The sequence below is a fragment of the Mixophyes fleayi genome, chromosome 11, assembly GCF_038048845.1.
Source record: "Mixophyes fleayi isolate aMixFle1 chromosome 11, aMixFle1.hap1, whole genome shotgun sequence".
NCBI lineage: Eukaryota > Metazoa > Chordata > Amphibia > Anura > Limnodynastidae > Mixophyes > Mixophyes fleayi.
In genome coordinates, this window is record NC_134412.1 from 32390500 (window position 1) to 32404655 (window position 14156).

The following is a 14156-nucleotide window of genomic DNA, read 5'->3' on the forward strand; positions in this document are numbered from 1 at the left end:
AAATTAACTATAACCTGTTTAAAAAAAGATAATTTTAACATGATTTTTTTTTAATAATTATAATATATATATAGTTTTTTTTAAAAAAAATTATATTGCAATGTGTGAAGCATATATAATCTCTGCATGTTTTAATTTATTACCATCTGTGGGTGACGCATATTGCACGCTCTAACCAAGTGATAATGCACCGTGGAAAACAAAGGAGTTGTCATGATCTTTGGCTAAGAAATCATAATGGTACAGTACAACTTTCTCAACATTACCTAGCACCTAGGATTTATTTCAAGGTATATATAGTCAGGTGCTTGCTATCACTTCACTGTAAGTTCCATTGGAGCAGGATATACTATCGTATAGTAGATCTGTTGTTGGACACATTGACACTGCTGAGTGCTTGATGAACCAGCAATGGAATAAGCCGTTCTGTCAGCTGCTCCATTTAATTGATTAAGCTGAGATGAAAGCAGAACCAGTGGAACGTAGAATGTAGTGCATAGTATGCACCTTTGTGTATGTACCATAAAAACGAACTCCAAATAAAAGTAAACTTTTAATTATGTGTCCGTTGTCTTCCCAACTATGTCCAAGCAGTTTCTATCTGACACCCAACACAGTATAGTATGTATTTCTAATTAACCAGATTGTCTTGTTTTGAGACACTTTATAATTAAAAGGTAACTTTTGTCCGAGGTTTTCATTTAAGTTGCATGAAGATCTATGTATAAACTATATACTATTTTGTGTCTGTATTTTGTTTTTGCTATTTTGTATTTTTAGAATGCAGCTTCAAATAAATAACTCACCCAGTCTTTAGATTTTGCAGGGCATCCTCTACATGTCGCTGGTTGTATTTGACCATGTAGGCATGCATGTCTGGATAATTACTTCGAATGTTCTTCTCTGTACTCCCATTGGGAACTGTGCCAAACTTTAATGGAGGGTACTGCTCATGAGGCCTCTGAAACTGATAATGCAAATGTCGAATCAGCTACAAACATTACAAGACAACGTCCACCTGACCACAATGGTAAACATTTAAGGACAATTTCCAAGGACACTTTGCAGATGATTAAATTTAAGTTATACTGAATGCACTCTTTCCTGAGGAAGTTCCATAGCAATCTTGCGTGATGCGTTTCTGCTCACATTTACCCTAATTACAGTGCAGAAAACATTGCTGATGTAAGCAGCAATGAGTGAAGACTAATACAATAAACATCCAGCAGAGACACATCATGTACGTTTTCGCGGGACCTCGCAGCAACATGAATATCCCCCTATATAACCTAACATGACATGACCACTGAATATGATTATATTAAAAGAGTATTTAAATACTCGCTTAATAGCACCAGATATGTATAATTACAGCATATAGAATGAATACTACTGTGCAGCTATTGTAAAAAAAAAAGGAGAAAACAGAAGAAGGCAAAATAGTTTAAGTGAAGCCCTAAGCTGAGGGTAATTAAAAATATTGTGTTATACTTCATCAGCACTGACCATTAGGGGTTAAACAATTTTTGCAGCCAGCCTATCACTCTGGGGGTAGTGGCGTCGCAGGAGGTGATAAATTAACTTGGCACAGTGGGCTGGCTCTCTTGCTTCCTGGACTTCAGATACCTCCCTCCAGCCCGGCATAGGTTGGTCATGCTACGGTTAAATTTCTCGTCTTAAGACAAGGCGCAGTAGGTAGGAGAGCAATGTAGTCAGCGACTAATCGAAGGTGCTACCATTAAAATTGGCCGCACGTCACTGCCCCTTTTGCAGTGGCCTGACTCTTGGTCCTCTGTGGTGGAGAATACTCTGTCGTACGCGGCAATGTGAGTCCAGAAGGGGGCAGTCACGATGACGCCAAGCTTAGTACCGGCCAATGGTAAAGACTTGAGATTCGTAAAGTCTTGGCACAGCGGTATTGAGATTCACCTTACACTGTATTGGTTTAAAGATTGGTTGTTAGCTGACTGCTTCGCTCTCGTCGCCATCAAAGTTTTAAATAAAATTTTGCACTAAATAAAATACGCCCTTTTTTGCCAAACATATCTGGTGTCCGTGTCGTTATTTTTAGATAAGAAGGTTATCAAGTTTAACTATAAGGTATAAGTGTAATGATAAAAGGTATTAACACTGAGTATTTTAAGAGCCATGACCAATACAAGCTAACCCTGCAGGTGCACAGTGCAATCTTTGTCTATGTGATAACTTGCATTTTGTGGTCCACTTGCACAAGATGATGCAGGGTTCATGGAGTTTGCATGTCACAATGGCAGTATAGGCGGCGTGAAAAATTTTGCTTAATCTGATCAGACGAGCTGGGTGGATTGGGAGCTTTATAACTAAATGCCCATTATGCCTAATTTTACATCTACTTTCATAGACAACATTATGTTTTTCAGGACAATATATTTACATGAGATTCTAGAGGTGTAGAGGACATATTTGAAGAGGTGATCCTTGGTCTGCGGGCTGCCCCAGAGCATTTTTCTCCCAGCTGATGGACGTTTTTTTACAAGTCCACGCAGGTGATCTAAACAACGCATTAGGCTATGCTTTCAATGCATTGCAGTTTGCACCCTCCAGATTTTATATGGAAGGGTGATTTTGTAGGATCAATTCTGCTAATCTAACACAAACGTTATAATGTATTATAGTGGCACTTGTAATAAATGGAGACCCATTCTCTGATTAATTTAAGACATAAATGAGGTAAAACTGAGCAATATTTTGAATGTTGAAATTAATGAAAGGAGTGGTCCTAAAATAGAAGTAGGCTTAGTGACATTTTTAACCTTTCCACCATGCGCATTCCCAGCCTGTAATTCCACAAAAACTGATGCCAACTCATTTTCAATGGGCAGGTCTGAAAACTGAAATGTGGATGTGCTCTGGTTTGTGTGAAAGGCAGATAGATGTAAGCACAATATGAAATGCGCTGTGCACATATTTTGATATTCATAAATTACTAGGGGTGTGCACCGGCCACTTTTGGGGTTTTGGGTTCTGATTAGCTTGAGGTTTTGGGTTCTGATTTGTTTTGCCAAAACACCCCACGAAAGGTTTTGGTTCTGATTTTGGGTTTTGATTTTTTTTTTTAAAAAGGCATAAAAAGGTGCTAAAATCCATATTTATTTATTTTTCACTCCTACACTATTATTAACCTCAATAACATTCATTTCCACTAATTTCCAGTCTATTCTGAACACCTCACACCTCACAATATTGTTTTTAGTCCAAAAGGTTGCACCGAGGTAGCTGGATGTCTAAGCTAAGCGACACAAGTGGGCGGCACAAACACGTGGCCCATCTAGGAGTGGCACTGCAGTGGCAGACAGGATGGCAGTTTGCAAGAGTTTGCTAGAGGTACAAGATGGAATTGTCCTTGGGCCCTCCCACCCACCCTGATGTTGTTGAAATAGGACATTCGCACTTTAACAAACCAATCAGGAACAGTGAACGTAGTTTAATCTCTGGTACTAATATTTCTGGACTGCAGGAGCAGTGAATGTATTTATATATTGCAGTAGTAATATTTCTTGACTGCAGGAACAGTGAACGTATTTATATATTGCAGTACTAATATTTCTTGACTGCAGGAACAGTGAACGTATTTATATATTGCAGTAGCAATATTTCTTGACTGCAGGAACAGTGAATGTATTTATATATTGCAGTAGTAATATTTCTTGACTGCAGGAACAGTGAACGTATTTATATATTGCAGTACTAATATTTCTTGACTGCAGGAACAGTGAACGTATTTATATATTGCAGTAGAAATTTTTATATACTTTTTTTATAATTTTTTTATATATTTTTTAATTATTTCTGTATACTTTTTTTTATAATTTTTTAAAATTATTTTAGTATAATATTTTTATAATTTTTATTTTTTTATAACTTTTTAATAATTTTTAAATAACAATGGCCTTAGCAGAACAGAGCACAGGACACACACAGCACCACTGGACTCAGCAGGACAGAGCACAGGACACAGCACCACTGGACTCAGCAGGACAGAGCACTGGACAAAGCACCACTGGACTCAGCAGGACAGAGCACTGGACAAAGCACCACTGGACTGATCAGCAGGACAGAGCACAGGACTAAGTAACCACTGGATTAAGCAGGACAGAGTGACAGGATACAGGAGCACCAAACTACAACCTCCCTCTTCAATGATCTGAGCCCGACTGAAGATGGCGGCCGCAAGCGGGGAATTTATGCAATCTGAGTCTCACGAGATCCGACGCGAGACTTGGATGTCATAGCCTCGCTTTCATTTCTTTTGGCCGCTGGAAATACCCGAACAGTGCTCGGATCCCGTCGGATCCGCACTGTTCGGGTGGGCTCGGATTAGCGCAATCCGAGCCCGCTCATCTCTATAAATTACCCTTATTATCTGGGTGAAAAAATATTTCACATTGCAAGTTGAATCCTACCTGTATAGGGGAGTTGGCAACTATGAAACAAGCACGTTTAAGGTCAATGTGTAAATACACACTTAGAGGTATATTTACTAAACTGCGGGTTTGAAAAAGTGGAGATGTTGCCTATAGCAACCAATCAGATCCTAGCTCTCATTTTGCAAAATGTACTAAATAAATGACAGCTAGAATCTGACTGGTTGCTATAGGCAACATCTCCACTTTTTCAAACCTGCAGTTTAGTAAATCTAGCCCTTAGTATGACTACTGTCAAATGGACAATTTGAGTGTCCTAGTACAACCAAATCACAATCAGTCACTAATAAAATGGAAACACTGCCAGTAGAACACAAAAAGTAGGAGCATAAAATACTACTCCCAACAAGAGGCAAAGACAGCAAATAAAATTATCTGCAGAAATTGCATAACAAATATCGTAGGAACATGTTAGGACTTTTTAATTGGATGTTGCCAGTATTTGTACCTAACCTGGATACACACTTTAAAATATAACACACTTTTGTATGCCCCTACCACTTTAATGTAACAAAGTATTAGTCACAACAATGGATGAGTCTGCAATTTCTCTCACAAGGTCCTCAGACACCAAGTAGATCTACAAGAACATAACAACCACAGTAAAGAACGAGAGAGAGACTGCATATTATGTAGTTTGCAAAAAAAACCTGAGTTTGCAAAAAAAACCTGAATTATTGCAAGTAATATGTGTCTCACATAAAACACACTATGACATCCTATTGTGCGATCCTATCTCTTCAATGCCTGGATACAGTTATTTGCTTGGTTTGATGTTCCTTTACTTGCATGATAGCAGAATTTTTCAGCCGCACTGCTGCACAGAACTCACAGGTAACATTAATGTTAATAAACAGCAGCTGTAATATTGAAGGAGCCCTTTGAACTGTGTCTGCAGACGTTTGTAAGTACTATGGCTTAGTGGAGGTTGGATAATTCCTTATAATATTCGGAAACACATTACGGATTAAACCCATTTGCAACTTGCACTGAATACTACATTACTGAATATGTTACAGAAAGCTGGTCAGCTATTGATGAGACTAGAAATTCGTCGCTCGTTCTGCACAAGTCTTACGGGGTAATATAAAGAACAAGAGAGGCGTTCCGTTCCCACATTAACAACGCTGTAATAATTGTTATATTTACCGGATTTGATTCAATTTTCTCTTTTCCCCTGGACAAGATGTTTATAATTTTAGAGAAGCTGATTCAGGCAACTACTAAATTAATTATATAAGTGTTATACTAGGCACATACATTTCTTTCCATATTACTACTGTATTATTTTATTGATTTTGGTAGTAATTTTATGGATAGATTACAAATTATTTTTTATCATAAGTTGATACCTATTTAGCCCTTCTAATATATTATATTTGCTAAATTGAGAACATGTATATCCCTTCCTCTAGGAACACACATAATTTGTCGGCACATAGCAGTCCATATAAGCACCACATTTCTATGAATAGTCTATGAACTTTATCGGTTCATACTTACCAGGAAAGAGCAAGGCTAATACAGGATGGATGACCCGAGACACCTTGGGGTATATTTACTAAACTACGGGTTTGCAAAAGTGGAGATGTTGCCTATAGCAAAGAATCAGATTCTAGCTGTTATTTTGCAGAATGCACTAAATAAATGACAGTTAGAATCTGATTTTTTGCTATAGGCAACATCTCCACTTTTTCAAACCCGCAGTTTAGTAAATATACCCCCTTATGTTGAACTCTTCCCTCCCTCAAACTCGTCCTCTATTCTGCATTCCTTGGCACAAGTACTCCTACACTTTTTATACTGTATATAAAAAGTGGTAGACAGTGGTATGCCATACCGCCACTTCTACTGCTCTCTCATAGGGGCACATTTATCAACAGCCGCATAAAATGAAAAATAGTTTTCAATCCTTATCGCATTGGGATTGAACTATTTCTCATATTTATTAAATAAATCTCCACAAGAGCAGCAGTCACGAAAAACTGCTGTTCCTGTGAAGTTAAAAATTTACATTTTCACTGCCTCTTCATCCCGAAGCTGCTGTGCGATCCATAGAGGCCTTGTGCACATGCTCCATCTGAAAACCTCCCTGCACTTCACTGTTGCAGAGAGCGGAATGTGACAGGGAGGGATCATGTGATCCCTACACACATGTGCTGTAAAGCTCTGCTCTTCGAAGCAGAGCTGAACAGTGCTGAAAAATCATATCCGCCTGCATCTTGGACGGAATTTACACTTCGACAGCTTGCGGCTCACTACGAGGGAAAGGGTGTAACGCGGAATTGTGAAGGCGTGAACTTGTATAATATAGACACAGGGGATGTGGCCCCGTAAGTGAATCCTGGACGCAGTAAAGCGCAGACACAACACATGTCAAAAAAATGTGCGGCAGGAATTAGGTGGCGCAAGCAGTTAGCTAGCTGCAGGAACTGCTCGCAGCTCGGTAGGGTATTACGAGTGGGATGCAACTGGTGTTGTATGCCACTCGTAATACCCTACCAAGCTGCGGCACACCCCCATTCCTACACATCTTATACGCACATTGCGTTCGACTCTAAATAAGGCCCATAGTGTCTCAGACCACAAATAATTACTGCTAAATAAGGGATCTGTATGTCTCCGCCCGCAAATTCTAGGTTTAGGATTAAATCATCCATTCTCTGGTTCTGTTGGATGATGTTTGCTTTAACTAAGTAAAAACTTGATTATTATCTTATTTTAGGAGGCTTTTCTTATTCTATTAAGAAATACTTTCTACACACATAAACACATATATTTTGTAAAATAGCAAATACAGAGCATAAAGAGAGCTCAAACCTATTATCTTATTTTATGGAAAAACAACAATTTAATAGACACCAGACTTGCACTGTGCTTTGTATTACCGAGGCGTATATAAGAAATGATTCTAATCATAATTGACAAACAGATAATAGGCTCTCTTCACCAGATGCTGCAATAACTCAACAATCCAAAAGTGGAGGTTTAAGGTGTATCCGCTACATAAGTACTTTGTCTGGGCAGTATGAATTATACACAGCTTTACATTTCCGCATACCATTGTGTATTGTGCTCCCTTACAAGTGCAAATTTATAATAAATTGTGCTTGTTAGCTCATAAATAAATTGAAAAATATATTTTTTTACATTTACAACATGCCAGGAAAAGTTATAAGAAAGCCACGTGAGATCTAAAAAATAATTTGTTTTGAAAAGTAAAGCAATACACATTTTTACCCATAGAGACAAGTACTTCATGGAACAGTAAAAAGTGACAAACTAATACAGTACCACATTTATACAGTAAACAAACATGATAACGTACAATGAAGAAATGTTGTGTTTTGTATTGGTGCTGGCCATGTTTATCAAGGGAGTAACAAGTTATTGTGACATCTTTGTAGACTTTATAACGTTCAGTGAAATATAAGGAGCCTTTCAAGGTAGAGACAAAAAGTCTTGGTGGGTTTCCAGTTGGAAAACTTTTTCCATGTTTATATAATGATGTGAAACCACTTGTAAAAAATACAAAAGCCCATCTCACACAGCAGTTGGCATATTGCTTTGGATGGAGAATGACTCTTGTCCAAAATAATTATATACAAAATACTAAATAACTGGATACAGAATGGCAGGCAACAACTTGAACCAAGGTCCATGGGATCCTTGCCGAAGCTACCTACCATATATTTGCTTTGCAAGGTAGTCAACAAAATAATAACACAGAAGACTAGACTTATTAAGAATCGAGTTTGGTGACGGTTTGAAACCGCCACACATTGCCAGCGATTTAGTGGTCCAAACCACCACATTTACTTTAGTGTGGTTTGAGGCTGCGATTTAAAATGAATGGCGATGTGTGGCGGATTGAAAAAAATTAAAACGCTGGTGGTTTAGTCCAAATTGCCGGTGGTTTGGTTAAAACCACCATCCAACCGCAGGACAGGACAGTTTTGATACCTGCTTCTGACTGGCTTGATAGCTCAAACATGCTGTTTGAGCTATTGTGCCATTCAGAACTGTAATACTCACCTCTCCACGATCCTCGTGCTGCCGGCGTCTGTCACTTCCGGGTTGCAGCAGTGCCGATCATATGACTCCCAGCAGGGAATTCAAACTCCGCCTGTCTTCCTATATATATCGCGCTCTGACACAAGCCCTGTGTCAGAGCAACAAGTTGCGTCCCTGACTCCTGCTCCCTGTCTTCTAGCGTCTCCCTCTGTTCTCCTGCATCTCCAGAGCTATCCTGTGTACTAGACCCAGCTTGACCTCACTACTCTCCTTGGATTTTCCTTTGGCATGACGGTCATCTGCTAACGTGTACCAGACCCAGCTTGACCTCACTACTCTCCTTGGATTTTCCTTTGGCATGACGGTCATCTGCTAACGTGTACCAGACCCAGCTTGACCTCACTACTCTCCTTGGATTCTCCTTTGGCGTGACGGACATCTGCTAACGTGTTTCAGACCTGGCTCGGCCCTCACTACTCTCTTTGGATTCTCCTTTGGCGGGACGGACATCTGTTAACGTGTACCAGACCCGGCTGTGCCTAACCAACCTCTGGAAGGATCCCCGCTGCACCTTGGACCCTGCCTCAGGTACCATTTTCGTATTACCTTGCTGCTACTCTATCCATATCTCACTTTTGTAAGCTCAGTAGGGGCTGCAACCTGCAGTTTCTCAGCAACCAAGCCCATCATGCGGCAGTTCTTAGTGAAGACCTGAGAGGCTGTTAGACTCCGCGCCCTTCTGAGCTGGTGACAATACTGACTGAGGGACTCCCCTGAGCATAACAAGAACATAAAGAGAAAGCACCATTGGCATTTAAATTATTTGGACAATCATTGTTTATTGATTATGGGGCAAAATTAATTTAATATTAACTTATGGGGGAATTTTTTTTCCATTATATTAAGGGGACACAATTATTTCCTTATTATATTAATTGGGCACTATGTAATGCCAAATTGTGCAACATAAATAATTATATCCACCATTAACAATCAGTTAATATTATTATATATTCACATTTCCCCCATAATATAATGCTATACTAGTGTCCCCATACAAAAACAAAATCTCCCCCATAAGTTAATATTAAATACATTTTGCCCCTTAATCAATAAATATCAATTTCCCAAATAATTAAAATGTCAATGGGGCTTTCTCTTATGTTCTGAATGACAAATAGCTCAAACAGCAGCAGTTTGAGCAATCTCACCACTCACAACCACCTCTTATATTTTGGCCATTTGGATGGCAGTTTTGTGGCGGTTTTGCAAACCCTAGTTTAGTAAATATGGTGGTTTGTATGTTCACCATTGTTAAAATCGGGATGGTGATTTGTAAAGAGGTGGTTTTGAAAAATGTCAATTCTGACCGTTTTAATTTGTATGTGAGCTTTAGTAAGTCCGGCGGTTTTAAAACCGCCGGAAAAAAAAATTCGCCAGAAGCGGGTAGTTTAACCAACCGCCTTTAGTAAATCTAGCCCAGAATATCAAAAATTTGTTTATCCTTTCAGATCCTTTGTGACACCTAACAAAATTGCACACTAACATACAGAATGCAATATTCTGTAAAGAATCTGAAACATTCATAAAACAGAAGAAGGTAAGTAATCATCAAGAATGTTTTGACTTATGTTCCTACACTAATATTAACCGAATGAACATAGCGTCATCTGTAAGGTGCACATGTGACATGATCATATGTGAACGTGACAATTTGGTGCCCCATAGGATCAGGTATGCTGGGCTATTGCATGGTCAGACTGTAACTTAGGTCCACTCTGGCTGGAATCAGAGGTGCAGAGAGGGGGTGGGCGGGAACTGATTACCAGGACTTGGTATGCCAGGGGGCCCAGGACCGCACTGCAGACTAGCAAGATCTTTTTTCAGCTTTTTTTTATTGTTTCCTGGGAGGAAGGCGGGGGGGGGGGGGCTGCATCCATTTCCACTAGGCAGTAGCTAGATCCCAGTCACTGTTACATTAGGTAACATTAACAGGTCATGTGACTGCTGCAGTCACATGACACACAGTGCAGGTGGGCTGCTGGATATCTTCATGTTCCTGTGTGCTCTGCAGTGGAGAAAGAGGTAAGAGAAAGGGGTGATGTGATGGGGAGGGGGTATGTGTGGCTAAAACTGCTGGGCATAGAGGGGACATGTGTGACTATAGCTGCTGGGCTTAGAGGGGACATGTGTGACTAAAGCTGCCGGGCAGAGAGAGGCATGTGTGACTATAGCTGGTGGGCATAGAGGGGACATGTGTGACTATAGCTGCTGGGCATAGAGGGGACATGTGTGACTAAAGCTGCTGGGCATAGCGGGGACATGTGTGACTATAGCTGCTGGGCAGAGAGAGGCATGTGTGACCATAGCTGCTAGGCAGAGAGGGAGCATGTGTGACTAAAGCTGCTGGGCATAGAGAGGGATGTGTGACTAAAACTGCTGGGTATAGAGGGGACATGTGTGACTATAGCTGCTGGGCATAGAGGGAGCATGTGTGACCATAGCTGCTGGGCATAGAGGGGACATGTGTGACTATAGCTGCTGGGCATAGAGGGAGCATGTGTGACCATAGCTGCTAGGCAGAGAGGGGACATGTATGACTAAAGGTGCTGGGCAGAGGGGGCCATGTGTGATTAAAGTTGGTAGGCAGATAGGGACATGTGTGTGTAAAGCTGCTTGGCAGAGAGGGTATAAGTGTGTAAAGCATGTTGAAAGAGTGGGTATGTGTGTGTAAAGCTGCTTGGCAGAGTGGGCATTTGTGTGTAAACGCCCCCAATGACACAACCACACCACCAATGGTATGGCCACACCCCTTTGGTGGTAAGCCGTCGCTGCGCAGCGGCACATTGATTACCCTTCTAGTCGACTATAGGGGGGCCCCATGTAGTTGCTGTACCGGGGCCCAAAATTTCTCATGGCGTCCCTGACTGGAATAGGGTGATTGTAGATCTTCAAGAAACACAGTTGTGCGCTACAACAGTTTTTTGACAGACAGAAGTATGATACAGAATTCAAACTTCTGATTGACTTATTTTAGGTTTTATACAGAAAAACAAAAAAGCAATGTTACCAACTAACTGTGAATATCTAGGTTATATCAGTAAGGCAAATTTTTGATTCTAAAATATTTTTATGAATTTTTTAAATAAGATCTTTTATTTAGATAGCACCTATTGACTCATATCTTAAACTGTTCAATTTACTCTAACAAAAGGAAATTGAATAGCAGATGGTAGAAGCTAGAGAATGATGCCAATGGGTTTATGTACATAGTTTCTACCAGACAGAAAATCAGTGTTTACAACGAGGGAACTAAAAACATCACTTTTATTTTTATTATTCACGTTACATCAAAATCCAAAGTCTATCTCGCCTTTTTGCTGTCAATTTAATTCCAGAAGAAAAATATCTGGAGCAGCATAAAACAAAAACAATTTAAAGCAAGGACATGTCTTTCCGCTTGAACTTCTCCACTTTTGATCCCTGAACTACAAAGAAATTATGAAAACCTTATAAAATTGATCTGATAGGTTTTTTTCTTCTGTAATAGACTGAATGTCATTTAGTACTGTGCCATTAATCTCTACAGACATCTCCACATCATAATTAAATATCCAACCCAGAACAGATTGGGGAAGGAGAACAATATTACATTTATTAAGACAAAGTAAGTACTGAGGTTGGGCAATTGTGGGGCCTGGCTCTTCAGTCCAATAACCCCAATGAGAGATCACATCTCCTGGAAAACGACACAGTACAAAGGACACACTTCACAGACACTCAAATACTTTGCCTGCAATTCTTGTGACCACAGTGGAACTTACGACACTATTTAAAATAAGAGGCCACAGTCTAAGTAACGTTATACATATATATGTTATAATTCCCCTGAGACTTTCAGTATTCTTAAATAATGTATTTGGGGAGGACCCTTTTTTTATACATATAGACATCCATATACATATATAGGGAGGGACGGAGGGAGAGAGGGGGGGAGAGAGAGATTTAGCTCAAGTATCTCACCATTTTGGATCAATTATATAGATGATCACACACTTTCCATTGAAGTGAATAGTGGACATTTTATTATTATTATTACCATTTATTTATATAGCGCCACTAATTCCGCAGCGCTGTACAGAGAACTCACTCGTATCAGTCCCTGTCCCATTGGGGCTTACAGTCTAAATTCCCTAAACACACATAGACAGACACAGACAGTCAAACACACAGACACACAGACAGATTAGAGTTAATTTGTTAGCAGCCAATTAACCTACCAGTATGTTTTTGGAGTGTGGGAGGAAATTGGAGCACCCGGAGGAAACCCACGCAAACATGGGGAGAACATACAAACTCCTCACAGATAAGGGCATGGTCGGGAATTGAACTCATGACCCCAGTGCTGTAAGGCAGAAGTGCTAACCACTTAGCCACCATGCTGACTTGTGTACAAATGTGCCATGACGTGAATTCAGTTGCACATAAAAGTATGCGCATACAAACAGGCATACATCACACCTCCCAACTGTCCAAATATAGGTGGGCAGTCTCAAATTGAGGGGAGTGTACTGCCGAAATGATGCCTTCCCACCAATTGATACCTTTGTTCTGACTGTCGGGAAGTTGGTAGGGATGTCCCTGCTCCCAATTCAAAGGTATTTTTAGGGAAAAGGAAGATGTTAAGGGTGGCCTAGAGCAATGGAAGTGCTAAGTACACACCTGGGTAAAGTGGCATGTACCCACGTGGCATTATAATGCCCCCTTTTTGTATGCGTGCAACTTCAACTATAACCAGGACCAATGTTGGGAAATTTGATACATAGATATAGAAATACAGGCATAAGACACATATTGGCAATGCTTGCATATTCAAACAGATGGAACACATTTAACTTCCACAAATGGCATGGTCTGGACACCTCCAGAGGGTGGTATGCTCGCTGGATTGTACCAGAATAACCAGGGCTCTCAGTTCTACATTAATGACTGGAGGGAGGTTAAGTGCAAACAGTGCCATAGGTCCCAGTGAATCCTGTTCTATCTGTGAATGTACATAGACAATTAGACATACATATATAGATAAATACACAGCTACTTAGTGTCCATGTAGCAGCGGTGGTGGTATCTACCATCACCCTTCAAGGTAGCATAGATATGTATGCATAGATGGAATGAAGATGGCTGCTGATGATCAACTCTGTGTCCTACCTCACACATAATCATTTCATCACTTTGATAAAACAGTTAAAAACTACAAGTGGAAAATGTCAAGCTGGTACCGATGTGTGTCATCACACCAAGGACATAGTTCTCTCTCAAGATCTCCTTTAGTAACATATCACTAAAGCTGCTGGACCAAGAGTTCATCTGTCATTCCTCTTGCCACTTTTGTTCTTCCTTTCGTGATCTTTATGTCCTGTCTCTGTGTCCAGAAGTAGCACCATGCCAAATTAAAATACCAGACACACAGCTACTTAGCACTGGCAAATGATCACAGGACTGCACAGGCAATATGGGAGGGATAGCCTTTTCCAGAACCAGAAGAGGAGGAAGGAGGTTCAGTTGAGAAAAAATAGTGAAGGGCAGTCATGGTTGCCAGCAGCTGCCTGTCTTGACATTTCTAGTGGTTGGGTAACCATCCACTGTCTCTCTTCATTGCAACTTTACCATACCACT

General features: G+C 40.2%; 1 protein-coding gene across 6 annotated transcripts in view; it reads right to left on the minus strand.

Moving 5' to 3' along the window:
* GRIN2D (glutamate ionotropic receptor NMDA type subunit 2D) overlaps nt 1-14156 on the minus strand; it is a 557401-nt gene that overhangs the window by 61159 nt on the left and 482086 nt on the right. For all 6 annotated transcript variants that reach the window (XM_075191487.1, XM_075191484.1, XM_075191483.1 and 3 more), the window contains one exon: nt 807-967. In XM_075191487.1, coding sequence (XP_075047588.1) covers nt 807-967 — 161 coding nt within the window. The remainder of the gene's footprint in view (nt 1-806; nt 968-14156) is intronic.